This window comes from Xyrauchen texanus, chromosome 11 (assembly GCF_025860055.1).
Source record: "Xyrauchen texanus isolate HMW12.3.18 chromosome 11, RBS_HiC_50CHRs, whole genome shotgun sequence".
NCBI classification, from domain to species: Eukaryota; Metazoa; Chordata; class Actinopteri; order Cypriniformes; family Catostomidae; genus Xyrauchen; species Xyrauchen texanus.
Genome location: NC_068286.1, coordinates 31,462,445 through 31,481,535, shown reverse-complemented (window position 1 = coordinate 31,481,535; position 19,091 = coordinate 31,462,445). Strand labels below are relative to the sequence as shown.

General features: G+C 41.8%; 1 protein-coding gene across 3 annotated transcripts in view; it reads left to right on the top strand.

The window, feature by feature from the left end:
* The first annotated feature begins 1,030 nt into the window (after positions 1-1,030).
* Positions 1,031-19,091, top strand: part of LOC127651972 (tripeptidyl-peptidase 2-like) — a 45,173-nt gene continuing 27,112 nt past the window's right edge. For all 3 annotated transcript variants that reach the window (XM_052138039.1, XM_052138038.1, XM_052138037.1), the window contains exons 1-10: positions 1,031-1,240; positions 2,467-2,595; positions 9,558-9,653; positions 9,738-9,842; positions 10,055-10,179; positions 10,353-10,516; positions 10,982-11,136; positions 13,901-13,977; positions 14,072-14,199; positions 14,614-14,862. In XM_052138039.1, the coding sequence (XP_051993999.1) occupies positions 1,076-1,240; positions 2,467-2,595; positions 9,558-9,653; positions 9,738-9,842; positions 10,055-10,179; positions 10,353-10,516; positions 10,982-11,136; positions 13,901-13,977; positions 14,072-14,199; positions 14,614-14,862 (1,393 nt within the window). In that variant the 5' untranslated portion in view covers positions 1,031-1,075. The remainder of the gene's footprint in view (positions 1,241-2,466; positions 2,596-9,557; positions 9,654-9,737; positions 9,843-10,054; positions 10,180-10,352; positions 10,517-10,981; positions 11,137-13,900; positions 13,978-14,071; positions 14,200-14,613; positions 14,863-19,091) is intronic.

Genomic DNA, 19,091 nt, shown 5'->3' with positions numbered 1-19,091 from the left:
TGGGGCCCTAAGCAACTTGCTTAGTTTGCCTATAGGGAGGACTCTGTCTGTTGCTAACCCTTTTTTTCACATCAAAATGCCATGTTCACTCAGGACAGGTTTGTAACGTTCCACAAAGCCAGGTCAGCGCTGCCAGACAAAGTTAGAACAATATAGCCATCTAGTGGTTGGATAAACTAGATGTTTTATGTTAGGACTTTAGGAAGTAGGATTCAAATTTTCAGTTTCCCTTACATTATTTTATTATGGTAACTTTAGTATTTTGGAATGAACCATGATTATCATGGTACACCTTTACTGAAATGTATATATTTTATATATATTTGTTATATTTTATCAAGCAAATTATAAGTCATCCTTCCACAAGAAGATCTAGTCCCTGACATGTAAACTGTAAATAACAGTTGTTCTATGGGTGCTGTGCAGTGATATACACAGAAGCTGGTGAACAGCTGTTTTGGGTTGCTACCGTAACCCTGTAAAATTCCTTCACACCCTATCAATAACAAAAAAGGAGCCTTCTGCTGGCCATCGTACAGGCAATAAAACATTTTGATTATTGTTTATTCATTGTTTGATGTGTAAATTACCATAACCAATCATAACTTTCCTTCAAAATAATAATAATAATTGAATTATTGCAAATAAGTGTTACATATTTACTTATTCTGTGCCTAAGCCATTGTGAGTTGAATCTACCTTTTTAAAATAGTTGGCTACACTATAAGCTATAAATAATAGGGCCTAACAACATTAAAGCATTATCTTTTTAAATTATATAACTATCAGCATTAAACAGCATTCGTACAGATACACCACTATGTAAATTAATTAATTGAAAGCATAGCAGTTAACAGCAGCATTTAAATATTTATGCATTCCTTTACACTGTTATGAGATAGTTACATTTGTGTCGATATTGTGTTGTAGTTCATTTTTATAATGTACTTCTATGGTGACTGATATTAAGTGTCACTGCACCTTTAAGGGCGTCGCTCTTCTGTCGCGCTCATTGTGTCCGCTGTACCGGTCCACAGCTGCAGTTGTTGTTTTCCTTCCTTCTCCTTGTTCGGTCATGGCTGCTAATTACGCCGAAGATCCGTTCCCGTTCCACGGGCTGCTTCCCAAGAAAGAGACCGGTGCTGCATCTTTCCTTACCAAGTTCCCAGAGTACGATGGCCGGGGGGTGCTCATCGCGATCCTCGACACCGGGGTGGACCCAGGAGCCCCGGGCATGCAGGTAAATCGAGTCCGCGGCTGTGGCTCAGCTTATAGGCCGTAGTGGGTTTTTACTTCGGTTTCATGGAACAGTCACCGGACGTTGCCGGAACACCGGTGTCATATTTAAACAGTAAAACACGGTCAAGTCTGGAGTTTATGAAGCAGAATAAGGCTGTAAAAATATAAAAAGCATGTTTGAAAGGACAAGCTGTGTCATTCTAATGAATGGAGTTGTTCAAGAAACATGCTAATACCACGTATTTTTTGTAAATAAACGATGGAAATTCCTTGTATTTTAAACCATGTTTATTTGGACATGTACCATGTAAATACAATGTTTTTGGACGTATACCATAGCAAAATAATACAATTATTATAACACTTATAATATAAAGTTATTTTTTCTTTTTTTTACCACGCAGGACATTTAACGTGGTATTACCATGTTGTATTAAACATGTACCATGGCAATACTATTGTATTCTTAAAAGTACCTTAGAACACTATAATGTGGTTATCATTCAGGACTATGGTATTACCATCTGATACCATCAATTTAACATGGCCAAGACATTTGTCAATGGCTTTCAGGGCTCCAGACTTACTATTGAGAGCAGTGGCACCAGCACCTAATTTTGTTGCTCTAGTGAGGGGTGGGGGTCGGGGTCTGCGGCTTAAAAAAAAAAAAATATATATATATATATATATATATATATATATATATATATATATATATATATATATACGGCTGTAAATATAAAATTTCTCTGGTTGATGCGCTTGCTGTTGATACCCCTTTACAGAAAATTGCAGCACCTAAACGGCTAGCGAAAGTGAGAGTTGGTCAACACCGTAGTCACACCAGTGTGACCTATAACAAAACTTAGTCGCTGTCTTGAGACCTGGCTTTGTTTTAAAAACCCAATGAGCTGCCTACTTGGGCAGCATTTTTCCTATGCCAAAGATGCCCAAAATTGCTGTCTAGCTATGCAGTTACTGAGACATAGGCGGTTTGCGCTGTGTCATGGGCTATAATATGTACCACTGTCCACCACAAACAGAACATGATTGAAAATTACCAGCCTGACACTGAATCCCACAGCTGTTTTGAGCCTTCACTCAAATGTCAACAGTTCTTCTGCTAGTTCTACACTACTGAGGTCTGTTTTCATGTAATCTGATATGACTTTTCTGAAGGCAAGCTTGATATTGATGTATCTAATTTTCATATGTTGTTTCTTTTAGATCACAACAGACGGGAATCCTAAGATCGTTGACATCATTGATACTACAGGCAGCGGCGATGTGAACATGTCCACTGTGGTAGAGGTGAAGGACGGGACAGTAATTGGACTGAGCGGACGCACGCTTAAAGTAATGCATCATCTGCACTTTAACACTTCCTCTGTTTTGCCTGTGAAATGTTTCAGAAGCTTATTAAAACCTTTTCTGAATGTCACGAAAGCATGTCTGGGATACATTCAGACTAAAATTAAAAGACATGCAAAATATAATTATAATTTTTTTTTTCAAAGGTAAATTAAGCCTACTTTTTTTAATCCTAAATTCTTATTACTTCAGTGCAACAATAAATATGGTCATTACCGTTATTTGTCTGGAGATTAATTCTTTCTCTTTATTCCAATGGTGATTCTCATTGGATACAAATTACTGTAATTAAGTACTGATAACAATAATTTTTTTTATTTGTATTGTGGTAACAAGAATGACACACCATCATGCCATCCCAGATGTGTATGACTTTCTTCTGCAGAACATGAATGAATATTTTTTGAATATCTCCGCTCTGTAGGTCCATTCAACGAAAGTGAATGGTGGCCAGAACTTCGAAGTTCCATGAGAAAATAAATGTAGCATAAAAGTAATCCTTTTGACTCCAGTGGTTAAATCCATGTTTTCAGATTATTGTAGTGCAACTATTATTACTGTTGTTACCATGATTGGTCTAGAGTTTTCTGTTTTAATTCATTCTCATTATTCTCAGTGGTGATTCTTATTAGATTCTGATTACTGAAATTAATTATTTATTTATTTTTTGCTAAATTGAATGCAGTACAACAAATTGAAATACTTTGCAATTTGAATTATATATAATAAAATGTTTTACTGTAATTAGTGGTCGAACGGTATATCGGTGAGGCAGAAAAATCGGTCGATATTCCGAATTGTTTAATTATCGCATCAGTTGATACATTTTCCCGATTGGTTTCTTAAGACCACGAGGGCACAGATTATTGCCTGCTTGCATGTGAAAGAGTGTCTGAGTCACAAATTACTAGTTTGTAGCCTAGTCTTTCTCACTTTAATGAAAATAGAAAAATGGTCATTTCAGACTTTTACATTTTCAAAAGTTTCTCTCTGGAGACCCCTGAACACCCATACAGTATCATTCCTCAGTCACAAGGGCTTCTATGCACCCATACTTGGATATCTGTATGTAAAGAAATATGAAAATAATTTTAATGTATATATATATATATATATATATATATACACACCTTTTGTTATGATTCAAAATGAACAGATCATCTTATAACTTTCATAACCAACTGCACTCAATTGATAAACTCTATGATAATATTTTCATAGAAGATCCCTCAGACACCACTGTATTGGCTGTGTCTGGGCCCCAAACGCAGTTTGGTAAAGACTATTTAGACTGTTTAGGATTTAGTTTTCTCTTCTTTTTTTGGAAATTCAAAAAAATATGCAAATGTGATTGAATATCGTGATAAATATTTTTTGCAGAGATATATGCAGATATTTCGTTTAAACCGATGTAAATCTCGAACCTCACACTAATATATTAACAAATTCCTCATGCAGAAATAATTAAAAAATGTTTTTATGACTAAACAGAAATAGGGAAAAAATGCTATCTATCATTTAAAATACAATCTTATTTTTAAAGATATTTAAATATAGTTAAAGATGATTAATATAACTTATTAATATAAGTTTATGTGAAATTGAGTAAATAGAATGCTAAATAAGAGTTTATAATTTTTTTTTGCAATTTGTTTAGTTTGTTGTTTACTATATTAAATTTTGATTTCAGCCTTTCGGCCACCCTGTTCTCTGGATATCGGCATCAGCCATTAAAAAAAACCATATCGGTCGACCACTAACTGTAATGAGAATTATAATTTTTTGCATTGTGGTAATGACAATTTGGGGGAGGTGGTGCAATGTGATTTAGTTATTAAATATATTTACTAATTAATATACCACTTATTAAAAATATACATTAATATTATACATATTTTGATATAATTCTTAATATTTTAATGAATATATTTTGCATTATAGTCATAATTACATTTCTTATTGTAATACTTCCCAAAGAAGGAGGACAGGAAACAGGTCTTCACCACAAGGTGAGGTTTTTAATTCCCTTTTGCTTCGTACAACTATCACACATACAATACAATACAATGCCAAACACTGAGTTCGCTTGTCATCTCTCTCCCCTGTGGGGCCCTCTCGCTGCCTTTTTATGCTGCTCTCCTCGTACTCACTGAAATTAGAGACAGGTGTTAGACATAATTTAGCTCAGGTGTAAGCGCTCTTACCGCTTTCTCTCCCGGACGGCGCTTGACCACGCCCGCTGCCACATACCCCCACCGCCCGACTCAGGCCGGGCGTCATCCGCCTGCCTACCACTCCCCATTTCTGGAGAGGAAGTCGGCGACAGCCATCTGCACCCCGGTCTGTGGACCACCTTGAATTTAAAGGGCTGGAGAGCTAGATACCAACGGGTGATCCGGGCGTTAGTATCTTTCATGCGATGGAGCCACTGCAGCGGGCGTGATCCGAGCAGAGGGTGAAGGCCCGCCCCAGCAGGTAGTAACGGAGGGTGAGGACCGCCCACTTGATGGCCAAACACTCCTTCTCCACGGTGCTGTACTTAGTCTCCCTTAAGGAGAGCTTACGGCTAATGTACAGCACCGGGCTCCTCGCCTCCACCACCTGCGAGAGTACGCCCCCAGCCCTCTGTCTGAAGCGTCCGTCTGTAATAAAAAAGGAGAGAGAAGTCAGGTGCATGAAGAAGCGGCCCCCACAAAGTCGCGGCTTTAATCTGCATAAACGCCTGTTGGCACTGCTCCGACCACTGGACCGGATCTGGAGCCCCTTTTTAGTGAGGTCAGTCAGCGGGCTGGTGACGTCCGAATAATTAGGCACAAACCTTCTATAATAGCCAGCCAGCCCCAGGAACTGCCTCACCCCCTTTTTGGTCTTAGGTCTAGGGCAAGTCGCAATCGCCGCGGTCTTATCAATTTGGGGACGCACCTGGCCATGACCCAAGTGGAACCCCAGATACCGTACCTCCACACGCCCAATTGCGCACTTCTTAGGGTTTGCTGTGAGCCCGCCGCCGCAGCGATCTCAGGACGGCCCTCAGATGTTGCATGTGCCGCTGCCAATCATTGCTATAAATGATTATATCATCTAAATAGGCAGCGGCGTACGCGGTGTGTGGTCTGAGGATCCAATCCATGAGGCGCTGAAAGCGTGGCGGAGCCCCAAACAAACCGAAAGGAAGCGTCACAAATTGGTGTAATCCAAACGGCGTAGTGAAGGCTGTTTTCTCCACGGGACATTGGTGTCAAGGGATCTGCCAATAACCCTTTGTTAAATCCAAGGTCGAATAAAATCGAAGCAGTACCTAACCGATCGAGCAGTTCATCAACACGGGGCATTGGGTACGCGTCAAATTTAGACACCGCGTTGACTTTTCTGTAATCCACACAGAATCGAACAGACCCATCACTCTTGGGAACAAGAACAACCGGGCTGGACCAATCACTGTGGGATTCCTCTATTACGCCCATATCAAGCATCGCATCTAATTCCTCCCGTACTGTTTTCTTTTTATGTTCGAGTAAGCGATAGAGCGACAACGCACTACCGCGCCCGGCTCTGTCTCGATGTGGTGCTGTATGATGTCTGTATGGCCCGGTAGAGGGGAGAACACATCCGCAAATTCCTTTTGTAATTCAGAAACCTCTGTGAGTTGACGCGGTGAGAGGTGGTCTCCACAAGTAAGCGGAGTGTTAAGGTTGTAGTTTTTGTTTACCTCCGGTCCGAGCTCCGCTCTCTCCGGAACTACCGTGGCCAACGTCACAGAGGCCGCCTCCTCCCTCCACAATTTCAGGAGGTTGAGGTGATAAATTTGACGTGCGCCCCCTCTATCGGTACGTTTAACTTCATAATCGAGATCCCCTACTTGTTCGCGTGACCTCAAAGGGTCCTTGCCACTCGATGTTGGGAGTAATACGAGTACCTTATCTCCCGGTGTAAATTCCCGTAGCCGAGCACCCCTGTCATACAGCCGCCGTTGGCGTTCTTGAGCTTGGAGCAAATTCTCCTGTGTTAGTCGCCCCAGTGTGTGGAGTTTTGCTCTAAGATCGAGAACGAACTGAATTTCATTTTTGCTATTAGAAGGTCCCTCCTCCCAAGCTTCGCGGATGACGTCAAGGACACCGCGGGGCGTCGCCCGTACAGCAGCTCAAGCGGGAAAACCCTGTGGAGGCTTGTGGGACCTCTCGTACTGCAAACAACAGGGGTCTAGCCACTTATCCCAATTTCTAAGCGTCATCGTGTATGCAATTTACTGAATCATGTTCTTGAGCGTTTTATTAAATTGTTCCACTAGGCCATCCGTCTGCGGATGGTAAACGCTAGTGCTGAATCGATTTAATGCCCAAGAGCTCGTAAAGTTCGCGAAGTGTTCATGACATAAAAGTCGTGCCTTGATCGGTGAGGATTTCTTTCGAATCCTGACCGGAGATTATCTTGAAGAGTGCCCCTGCAACACTACGTGCGGAGATGTTGCTCAGAGGCACTGCTTCCGGATATCGCGTCGCGTAATCCACTAGGACTAACACGAAGCTATGTCCGCGTGCTGACCGTTCTAATGGCCCGACGAGGTCCATCCCAATTCTTTCGAAGGGGACCTCGATTAATGGTAGAGGGCGCAATGGCGCTTTTGGGGTGGCCGGTGGGTTTACCAGCTGACATTCACGCCACGCCGCACACCTCCTGCGGACGTCACCGCCTATGCCCGGCCAATAGAAACGGGCTATTAGACGGAGAACGGTTTTCCGTTCCCCTAGGTGACCGGCCATAGGATTATAGTGAGCCGCCTGGAAAACCATTTCCCGGCGGCTCCGTGGAATCAATAATTGTGTTACTTCCTCCTTTGTTTGAGCGTCCTGAGTCACTCTATATAACCGATCTCTAATCATGGCAAAGTATGGGTATGCAATGGCGATGCCCGGCCGGAGCTGTTGACCATCAAGTACTCTCACTTGGTCAAGAGCATGTTTAAGGGTTTAGATCCCTGACTGCTCTAGAGGAAGTCCCCTCAGGGAATTCCCTGAGAGGAGAGGCGCCACCTTGCCCCTTCCCTCGTCATTCGAGCAGCCGAGGGCGGTCCCGGCTCCGCCTCCCGCCAAAGCATCGCACACCACACACTTCTTTATGCAGGACCCATCCGCACAAATACCCTCCAAAATATCTTTAAAATTCGGCCAATCAGTACCCAAGATTAGCGGATGGGTGAGGCGGAACTAACCGCTGCCTCCACACTATGTTTTTTCCCCTGAATTTAATCGCCAAAGTCACCATGGGATACTTGTGAACATCCCCATGCACACACCTCACCCTCACCAGTTTAGCTAAACCCAAAGCCCGGGTTGAACCAAGCGTTGGTGGATGGTGGTCTGATTGCAGCCGGTATCCAGCAAAGCTTGGTAAATACCCCCTGATCCTTACCGAATCCGGTATGCTCCAGCCCGATAGGGGGCAGCCTGCGGGACATCGGAGACCCGCACCACCGTCCCCACCCTCCATCAGCGGACACTGATCCTGGAAGTGGTCCGGGTCTCCGCACCTCCAACAGGCTGGCCCAGGCGTTGCGGCCGCACTTGTGCTGGCGGGCGCCCCCACCTGAGGAGGAGAGCGGCTGAATGACGGGGAATGGGAGGGTACATTCTCCCAAGGCTGGGAAGCTGGTCTCTGGAACTCTCCACGCCTGTGCGGGGCAGGAACGGGCCCTGGGGAGAGAACAGAAGGAGAGAACATAGGGGAGGGGGCGAGGGCAGGGGCAGACACAAGGGAAGGGGAAAGAGAGAGAGACGAAGAAGAAGATGGCTCGTCCGCCCTCGGGAACGCCACCAAGTGGTCCTCCACCAACCGAACAGCTTCCTCCAGTGACGCCGGGCGATGGCACTGGACCCACCCCGCCATCTTCCAAGGCAGCCGTTGAACGAACTGTTCCAGTACCACCTGGTCGATTACTCCCTCGACGTCGCGGTCCCCCGCGAGCAGCCACCTCCGACAGGCGTCCCGAAGCCGTTGAGCCTAGCAGCGAGCGGGCGTCGGACATTCCTAGTTTCATGCCCGGAAGAGCTGGCGATTCTCTTCCAGGCTCCGACCGACCCGCTGCAGAATAGACCTCTTCAGATCGGTGTAGGCCAGGAGATTAGTCGCCGGCAGCTGCTGTGCCGCAAGTTGAGCTTCCCGGACAGGAGGGAATCAGGCGGGCTGCCCACTGTTCGAGGGCCAGCCCCAGATTTCTGCTGAGCTCAAACAAATCGAGGAAGGCCTCAGGATCATCTGCTGCCCCCATCTTCTGTAGCATGGGGGGCAGCGTAGCGTGGTGTCCGGGGTCGCGGTTGTGGCTGACGCATCCTCCTGGCTGAGGAGGCTCGGATGGCGAGCCGGTCCTCTGCCTGAGCCCGCATGATTTCGAAAAACCGGCGATCTTGGTCTTGCGGAGCTCAAGCAGGGATTGTTGGTGGCCTTGATGCAGCGTCGCGAGGGACTGGAGGACTTCTGCCAGCTGGGATGACTCTATGGGGCGACCACTTTCCATGTTTCCTTTTAAATTCCGGGTTTCGGCACCAGTGTAATACTTCCCAAAGAAGGAGGACAGGAAACAGGTCTTCACCACAAGGTAAGGTTTTTAATTCCCTTTTGCTTAGTACAACTATCACACATACAATACAATACAATGCCAAACACTGAGTTAAACTTGTCATCTCTCTCCCCCCGTGGGGCCCTCTCGCTGCCTTTTTATGCCGCTCTCCTCGTACTCACTGAAATTAGAGACAGGTGTTAGACATAATTTAGCTCAGGTGTAAGCGCCCTTACCGCTTTTCTCTCCCGGACGGGCGCTTGACCACGCCCCCGCTGCCACACTTATTTTACCCAGATATTTTCTTGATAGGTTTCATGGGATTCCTCCATCTAATTCATTTTCAGTTCTTTGAATGTCAGTAACACAAGTTTTGTCTAATGTTTCTCCTCAGATTCCCGCTGCCTGGGTGAATCCATCAGGGAAGTATCACATCGGAATAAAGAACGGTTATGATTTTTTCCCTAAAGCTCTTAAGGAGAGAATACAGGTAACACACGATCCCTTGACTGTGAACAAATACAAGTTTTGATGTGTTTTTGTTCCATACGTGTCTTTATAACTTCTGTAACAGAAAGAACGTAAAGAGAAGCTGTGGGACCCGGCACACAGGGCAGCTCTCGCAGACGCCAGCCGCAGGACAGAAGAGTTTGAGCAGACTCACCCAAACCCATCACAGGTCACTACACACTTTAGTACTAACAAATCAAACAGCTAGGTACAATTGTGTTGTAACTGTAATAACAAATTTTCTCAGTGTAAATTGTAGAACTGAATGTAAAGCATCATGATTCAAAATAGGAACATTATCTGAAATCAGGACATATCGTTTGTTTTGTTTGTTGAATATTTTATTAAATTAACATGCTCATGTGTTTGTGTGTTGTTCAGATGGAGAAGCTGCAGAAGGAGGATTTACAGTGTCACGTCGAGCTGTTAGGATCTCTTGAGAAGAAATACAGTGACCCAGGACCCATTTATGACTGTGTGTCATGGCATGATGGTGTCACATGGAGGTCAAAATCTTCCCCAGCTTAACCACCAGCTTTAAGAATATACTTTATTGGACTCCAAATCCTTTACAGCTGGTTTTGACATCCGTTTGTAAATGTCCTGTCTAGACAGACAGGCATTTGCATACAGGTAAAGGTGTTTGTAAGATGACTGACTGCGTGTGTGTGTGTGACAGGGCTTTGGTGGACACCTCTGAGTCAGGCGACCTGTCGTCCTGCAGCGTTCTCAGCACATACCGAGAGAGACAGGAGTATGCTACACTGGGATACGCTGAGATGCTCAATTACTCCATAAACATCTATGATGAGGGGAACACGCTATGTATTGTCACCAGTGGAGGTGAGACTGATGATAGGCCTTGTTGAATGTCTTAAAATTTGTTTTTCGTGGTAGTAGAATTTGTGCGTTTCTGACAGCATCACACGTTACACAATTTTTGGGAGCAATGTAAATTTGTAATTTACACCAAAATGCAATTTACTTTTTCAAAGAAGTTAGTTATCATAGTTTACTGTCTGAATTTAATGTGATGAATGACTCTAATGAGCAGACGCTTTTTTTTTTTTTGTGAATCAGTATAATCACTCTGCATCAGTCATGGTTTTTGACCCTCACTGAACTGCCAGTCTTTACTTCTTCATCATGTTTAATTACTTATTGTACATATGACAATAGGTTGTTAAAGATGCACAGTCACAACAGATAGAGAGGTACAAATCAGTTCTTATGATACGATCAATCCTTCCGCCGAATTAATCTGATATATATATTTTTGAACGGATTAGCACTTATCTCTGTGTATAGGTGCTCATGGGACTCATGTGGCCAGCATCGCAGCGGGTCACTTCCCCGAAGAACCAGAGAGGAACGGTGTTGCCCCTGGAGCTCAGATCCTTGCTGTGAAGATCGGAGACACCCGCCTGAGCACCATGGAGACGGGCACCGGCCTCATACGAGCCGTAAGAGATACTGTCAATCATTGTGACATCTCTGCATTCAGCATGCTTTGAATTGACATAAAAAACAAATGGAGACATTTCTGAAGCTTACAAACATGATGCAGTAAGATTCCAGCAACTGGCGATTTGTCTGTCCACACAGAAGAAAAGCTAATGTTTAAACTAGTGTTTTAGTGATTTATAAACCAATAGGAAAGTAGTCCAGATCGTATGTGAAAAAATTATGTATGAAATTCTGATATATGTTTTTGCTCTGTACACAACAAGATCTTTTCTGCACTAGATATCCATGAAATCAAAATGGGTTGACTGTAAATGCAGGCTTAGGGGCCGTTCACACTGAACCTGTTTTTTTTATTTGTCGCACATACACGGGCATTGGCAGTGAAATTATTTTCATGCAGGCCAGCTCCTTTAAAGGAATACATAGAAATGTATTAACGTAATATAAACAAGAAGAGAGTAGTTAAGAATAAATAATAAAGGCAAAGAATTAGAAAACTTATAAAAATGAAAAAATAAGAAATAAAGTGGGTACGGAAAGTATTCAGACCCCCTTAAATTTTTCACTCTTGTTATATTGCAGCCATTTGCTAAAATCATTTAAGTTCATTTTTTTCCTCATTATTGTACACACAGCACCCCATATTGACAGAAAAACACAGAATTGTTGACATTTTTGCACATTTATTAAAAAAGAAAAACTGAAATATCACATGGTCCTAAGTATTGAGACCCTTTGTTCAGTATTTAGTAGAAGCACCCTTTTGCTCTAATACAGCCATGAGTCTTTTTGGGAAAGATGCAACAAGTTTTTCACATCTGGATTTGGGTATCCTCTGCCATTCCTCCTTGCAGATCCTCTCCAGTTCTGTCAGGTTGGATGGTAAACGTTGGTGGACAGTTATTTTCAGGTCTCTCCAGAGATGCTCAATTGGGTTTAAGTCAGGGCTCTGGCTGGGCCATTCAAGAACAGTCCTTCGTTATTTTAGCGGTGTGCTTAGGGTCATTGTCTTGTTGGAAGGTGAACCTTCGGCCCAGTCTGAGGTCCAGAGCACTCTGGAGAAGGTTTTCGTCCAGGATATCCCTGTACTTGGCCGCATTCATCTTTCCCTCGATTGCAACCAGTCAGTCCTGTCCCTGCAGCTGAAAAACACCCCCACAGCATGATGCTGCCACCACCATGCTTCACTGTTGAGACTGTATTGGACAGGTGATGAGCAGTGCCTGGTTTTCTCCACACATACCGCTTAGAATTAAGGCCAAAAAGTTCTATCTTGGTCTCATCAGACCAGAGAATCTTATTTATCACCATCTTGGAGTCCTTCAGGTGTTCTTTCATGTGTCTTGCACTGAGAGGCTTCCGTCGGGCCACTCTGCCATAAAGCCCCGACTGGTGGATGGCTGCAGTGATGGTTGACTTACTACAACTTTCTCCCATCTCCCGACTGCATCTCTGGAGCTCAGCCACAGTGATCTTTAGGTTCTTCTTTACCTCTCTCACCAAGGCTCTTCTCCCCCGATAGCTCAGTTTGGCCAGACGGCCAGCTCTAGGAAGGGTTCTGGTCGTCCCAAACGTCTTCCATTTAAGGATTATGGAGGCCACTGTGCTCTTATGAACCTTAAGGGCAGCAGAAATTTTTTTGTAACCTTGGCCAGATCTATGCCTTGCCACAATTCTGTCTCTGAGCTCTTCAGGCAGTTCCTTTGACCTCATGATTCTCATTTGCTCTGACATGCACTGTGAGCTGTAAGGTCTTATATAGACAGGTGTGTGGCTTTCCTAATCAAGTCCAATCAGTATAATCAAACACAGCTGGACTCAATTGAAGGTGTAGAACCATCTCAAGGATGATCAGGAGAAATGGACAGCACCTGAGTTAAATATATGAGTGTCACAGAAAAGGGTCTGAATACTTAGGACCATGTGATATTTCAGTGTTTCTTTTTTAATAAATGTGCAAAAATGTCAACAATTCTGTGTTTTTCTGTCAATATGGGGTGCTGTGTGTACAATAATGAGGAAATAAAATGAACTTAAATGATTTTAGCAAATGGCTGCAATATAACAAAGAGTGAAAAATTTAAGGGGGTCTGAATACTTTCCGTACCCACTGTATGTATGCACATTACTCTATATAAATTAACTATACAATAGATGAACAATGTGCAAATGTTTTGGTGTTACGTACCAAAGTGTCATGAGGTGGTAATGATTAAAAAGAAATGTCCTTAATGTATTAACTACCTGTTTCTGATTTAAAGTAATAAATATGCAGTAGAAGATATGTCATTTGTAATATTGACCTTTTGCATTCATGGTACTAATGTGCTAACGCTATATATGGTCATAATATTTGCTGATTACACTCTGTTATTGCAATTAATGATGACACTGATACAAATGCAAAGATGGGTGTATAAAAAGTGTTAATTGGTAGAATACAGACAAAAAAATGATGGTAGGCATATCTTTCTTTGGGCACAGGAGTGAATGTCTTTCAGCTGTGGATGGCACATGACCATTGTGCTACATTTTACAGTTTTTTTTCATCATCTTGAACAGGAGAGCCATGTTTTTTATATGCTGTGTCAGGGTAAAAAGAATATAAACTTTTAAAAACATCTCAACACCAGCATTCTGTTCTATTCATGGTGTTGTGTTTAGCTATTGTAGCGCAAGAACATGTTTGGTCTGAATAGCCCTTTAGGTGCCGGATATAATTTAATAACTGCTTCATTCTTCATATTTGTTTTATTGTAGATGATTGAAGTGATAAACTACAAGTGTGATTTGGTGAACTACAGTTACGGAGAGGCCACACACTGGCCAAACTCAGGGTGAGTCACTCGAACCCTCAGTTGGTTTTAAGGAGAACCATTCTCTCTGATGTTGACATGAACATGTCAATGTGTCTGTCTGTCTGTTGAACAGGAGAATCTGTGAGGTCATCACTGAAGCTGTACAGAAGTTTAATGTTTTGTTTGTATCAAGTGCTGGCAATAACGGGCCTTGTCTCTCCACTGTGGGCTGTCCTGGAGGAACCACTAGCAGTGTGATTGGTCAGTGACAGCTTTCAGTCAAGTAGTGACCTATAACACACTTTCTCTCATCATTTACTCAAACTCATATCGTTCCACAGCCAGATGACTTTCTTCTGTGAAACACAAAAGGACACTTTAAGCAGAATGTTTAGCAGAATTCTGCTCTTTTCCGTGCAATAAAAGTGAATGGGGAATAAGATTTTCAAGCTCGAAAAAAATAAATAACAAAAAAGCATAATGAAAGTGGTCAATATGAGTCGCGTCACATGACACGCTTGGGAACAGACCCAAAGTAGTTTGCTTTCATTGTAAAGAAAAGAGTTATGTAGGTTTGGAACAACATCAGGGTGCATAAGTGATGATAGTTTTCATTTTGAGTGAACTGATCCTGTTATCAGTCATGACATACACCATTTCCTTGTTTGTATTCAGGTGTGGGTGCTTACGTCACTCCTGACATGATGGTGGCTGAATATTCGCTCCGAGAGAAACTTCCTCCTAATCAGTACACTTGGTCGTCTCGTGGACCCAGTACAGACGGTGCTCTAGGTGTCAGTATCAGCGCTCCCGGAGGAGCCATCGCATCCGTACCCAACTGGACGCTCCGTGGCACGCAGCTGATGAACGGAACATCAATGTCATCACCAAACGCCTGCGGTGGAATCGCTCTCATACTCTCAGGTACAAACGCCACCGCACATGAACCATTGCAGCATGTTTGGAAATATATGTAGGCATCACTCAATCACAACTCAGGAATTTAGTACTTTAAAGGGGTCATGACATGAAGAATTCAATTTTCCTTGATCTTTTGGCATTTAGGATGTCATTGTACTATTAAAAACATTTAAAGTTTCAGAACTCAAAACTTCCTACTCACTGCAAAATTGTGATGTCACACTGTGGAGACATTTGGATCTGACAACATCATATCAAAGCCTACTTTACCTTATCTCCCCTTGGGGACCCTGGTGTAGAATAGATCCCTAACACCCCCTTGCTCATCATAAGAGGCGACAAATGGGGCGACTTCTTTGCCGTAAGTAGCAACCCGTGTCTGGGTAGGATGAGAACCTGGTATTTGAGGAATGTGTATGCTGCGGCTGACTCAGATCCAACACAATACTTTGGCTTTGAATTCACAGACGAGAGGTTGGAAGGACCCGGTCCAATCAATCAGCTAGTCAAGATGTACCTGAAAGGGCTTAGGGTCAATTGAATTTCTTGTTCCTTTTGCTCAATTATATCACCCCTGTATCCTTGGTGCATAACCAGAGGATAACCGTGGCTCTGTGCACCCCACAGGCTCCGAGGTGGGTGGGGAGCAGTAGTGATGAAAATTTAAAAATACAAACATTGCTAACAAAACAAAACCAAAACGACAGATAATAGAACAAATATTGGATGACGAATCAGATAATTGGTGTATTTACTCACAAAAGAGTGAAAATTGGCAGAGATTTATACTGCTAGAATAAAAATAACAGACATGCCAACAGACAATTGTCTCCATTTGCAATTCAGAAAGGCATTTCAGGCATAGCAGGGACAGTTAAAGATGTTAAAAAGCTAAGATCTGGAGAAATCCTAAAAGAATGCTCCAAGAAAAGCCAGGCTGAAAACATCATGCATATGCTGGCAAATTTACCGATAAAGGCATATTATTCACCCATCACTGAACAACAGTAAAGGAGTTATACGCACCAGAGTTACATGATATGGATGAGGATGAAATAGCATCAGTATTAACTCAACAGGGTGTAACGAATGTCAAGAGGATCACAATCAAAAAAGAAGAACAGATAATTAAGACTATATTATTACAGATAATTAAGACTATATTATTACCTTTAATAAATCCCAACCTCCGGAGAGGATCCAAATTGGATTTGTGAGTGTACCGGTCAATATTTTTATTCCAAATCCATTGAGATGCTACAACTGTCAAAAATTTGGCCACGATTCTGCTTTTACACGATTTTCAGCCAATTACCCAGCCTCAACAAAAGAATGTCCGATTTGGATAAAGGAAAAAGAAATTCAGAGAATAAAATGTGTTGAAAGGATCAGCTACGTTGAAGCACGGAAAAAGGTTGAGGAGTCCCCATCCTTTAACCTAAGGAAAACATATGCTTCTGTGGTGAAACCAACCATGAGCACCACTGATTGCCAAACTGATTTGACCTGGATGAAAGGTGAGAAACCACAAAATGTCAGCAACGGAACTTTAAACCCAATCAAAAAGAAGAATCAAGGAACACAAAGTCAAATAACAACAAATCAAACCCAAGCCAAGGAAGACGAAAGTTCATCAAATGAGCTCAACCAGTCCTCGAGAGGGAAAAAGACACAACAAAATATAAAAACTCAGTCAACAAAAGTGAATCAAGAAAGAAAAACACAAAAAACGGAATGTTTCAAGAATAACAATTTTGAAATGTCAGACTACAAATTCTCGAAGTCGAAGTTTGTCTCCCAAATCCCCCTTTCCCTGGAGGAGGGCGTGCTTTAAGCCCTCCGCCCTGCCACAATTAATAAGACATGACATAATCCACAGCCACATACCAGTAAATGCAAACCTGAAACTGGTAGTACATCTAAATCTTCATAAAGCCATAACTATGTGCTCTATTTATATACCCCCTGATGCCTCAGTGACAACACAAGAACTAAAAAAAAATGGTAGAACAGTTACCATCACCATACATATTGATGGGTGACTTTAATAGCCACAGCACATTATGTGGAGGTAAACATACAAATACCAAAGTCAGAAGAATAGAGGAGTTCATATACAATAATGATTTGTGCTTTCTAAATGATGATTCCTCTATTGATTTAACTTTGTGTGAACCTGAAATAATAATTGACTTTCCATGGCAAGTATGGAAGGATCTTTGTGGAAGTGATCATTATCCACTGATTATAACATCTACTGAAGAAGATATACAATAAGACACTTCTAGATGGCAATTGAAAACAGCTAATTGGTATAATTTCCAAAAACTTTGTTATGAGAAGTTCAACACAGACAGGCAAGAAAATCAAGATCCGATAAATAAATTCACCAATATATGGATTGAAATGGCAGAAAAAACTGTGCCAAAACATCAACTAAGTCTTACCGTTAGAGATACCCATGGTTCAATGAAGACTGTAAAAAGGCTATTGCTGATCGGAAGAAGGCAGAAAGAACCTTTAATAAACATCCTACAACAGAAAACCTCATCAGATTGAAAATTATTAATGAAACAAAGAGGCAGAGTTGGAAAAAATACGTATCAATTTTAACGTCACAGACACCAACAGAGAACGTAATGGTATATGATATGAACAGGACAACAAATACAAATAAAAATCAGGATAATTTATTCATATCGAAATAATAAACTGGTAGAGACATTCAAGAGAAATTCATCATTAGAAAACGGCCTTCCCAGGTTTAAGGAAATACAAATAAAACAGGAACAGCAAAAACTTAATTTCTCTTCAGATAACACCGAACTGTATAATCAGCCTTTTACAATGGAAGAACTTCTGAAAGCTATTAAAAACTCCAACAACACTGCAGTTGGAACTTATACAATTCACTATCAGTTCCTGAAACATCTACCCCAAAATATATTATTGATCTTACCGAATGTACTCAATAGCATTTGGAAATCAGGAAAAATACCATAACCAGAAAAATACCTAAACCAGGAAAAGACCATACTGACCCAAACAATTATCACCCAATAGCCTTAACCAGCTGCCTATGCAAAACCATGGAACGAATGATCAATGATCGGCTAGTGTGGATTTTGAAAAAAGACCAAAAGATTAGTAAATATCAATGTGGATTTAGATTAGGGAAAAGTACTCTTTATCACCTTATAAGATTAGAGTCTTTTGTTCGAGATGATTTTTATTAAAAAAGAGCATGTAGGAGCAGTATTTTTTGATTTAGAAAAAGCTTATGATAGTACGTGGAGGTATGGCATTCTAAAAGATTTCTACAATATGGGTTTCAGGGGAGGTCTACCCATTTTTATTTCCAATTTTCGTGTTCGAGTAAGAAACATGCTATCTGAACTGCATGTACCAGAATCAGGAGTGCCCCAAGGAAGTATACTTTCAGTAACTCTATTTAGCATTAAAATTAATGGGATTGTAAGTGTGAAATTGTCCCTTAACAATGCTGTTAAACTAAAAGCTAATGAAAGTAACCCAGCATATCTTTCAAGCTTTCATCCTCAACATTCACATCCTGTATGAAGCCAGAACCAGGTACATCAGTCCTATAGGGATTTGCATAAAACCACACTTGGAGAACATGGACATTAATCTGGATATACTAACATCGACACATCTGTGCCCTATACAACCCTGGAATATTTAACAACCAACTATCATGATGAACCTGGCTCAGTATACTAAAATTAAATCATCCAAACATCTACCAGGAGAAATTCCTGGACATAAGATGTAGCTTACCATCTCCGACGGATCAAAATACAATCATGTATCTGCAGCAGTAGTGATTCACCCAAAATGTTTTGGCAAGTGTATTCCTGGACAAAGTTCAATTTTCACAGCAGAAGCTTGTGCATTATTACTAGCTTTAGAACAAATAGAAAAGGAACAGCAACGTCACTTTCTAATTTGTAGAGATTCTAAATCCTGTCTGCAAGCACTCGAAGCTCTGAAAACAGTTTGCTTGTCAACATTCTGGCAACCCGCATGGGCTTTAAGTCTGGGATGGGGCAGACAGCTCTCCAATATTTTGAATTTGGACTGCAGTACCCTTTTCAAATGTATGTTTGTCAATCTTAAATATTGCACCTTTAAATTCATATATCAAACTCAAACTTTTGTGACTTAAGAGAAAACCATATTTTAAATGAATACACTTAAACTGTGAGTTATGT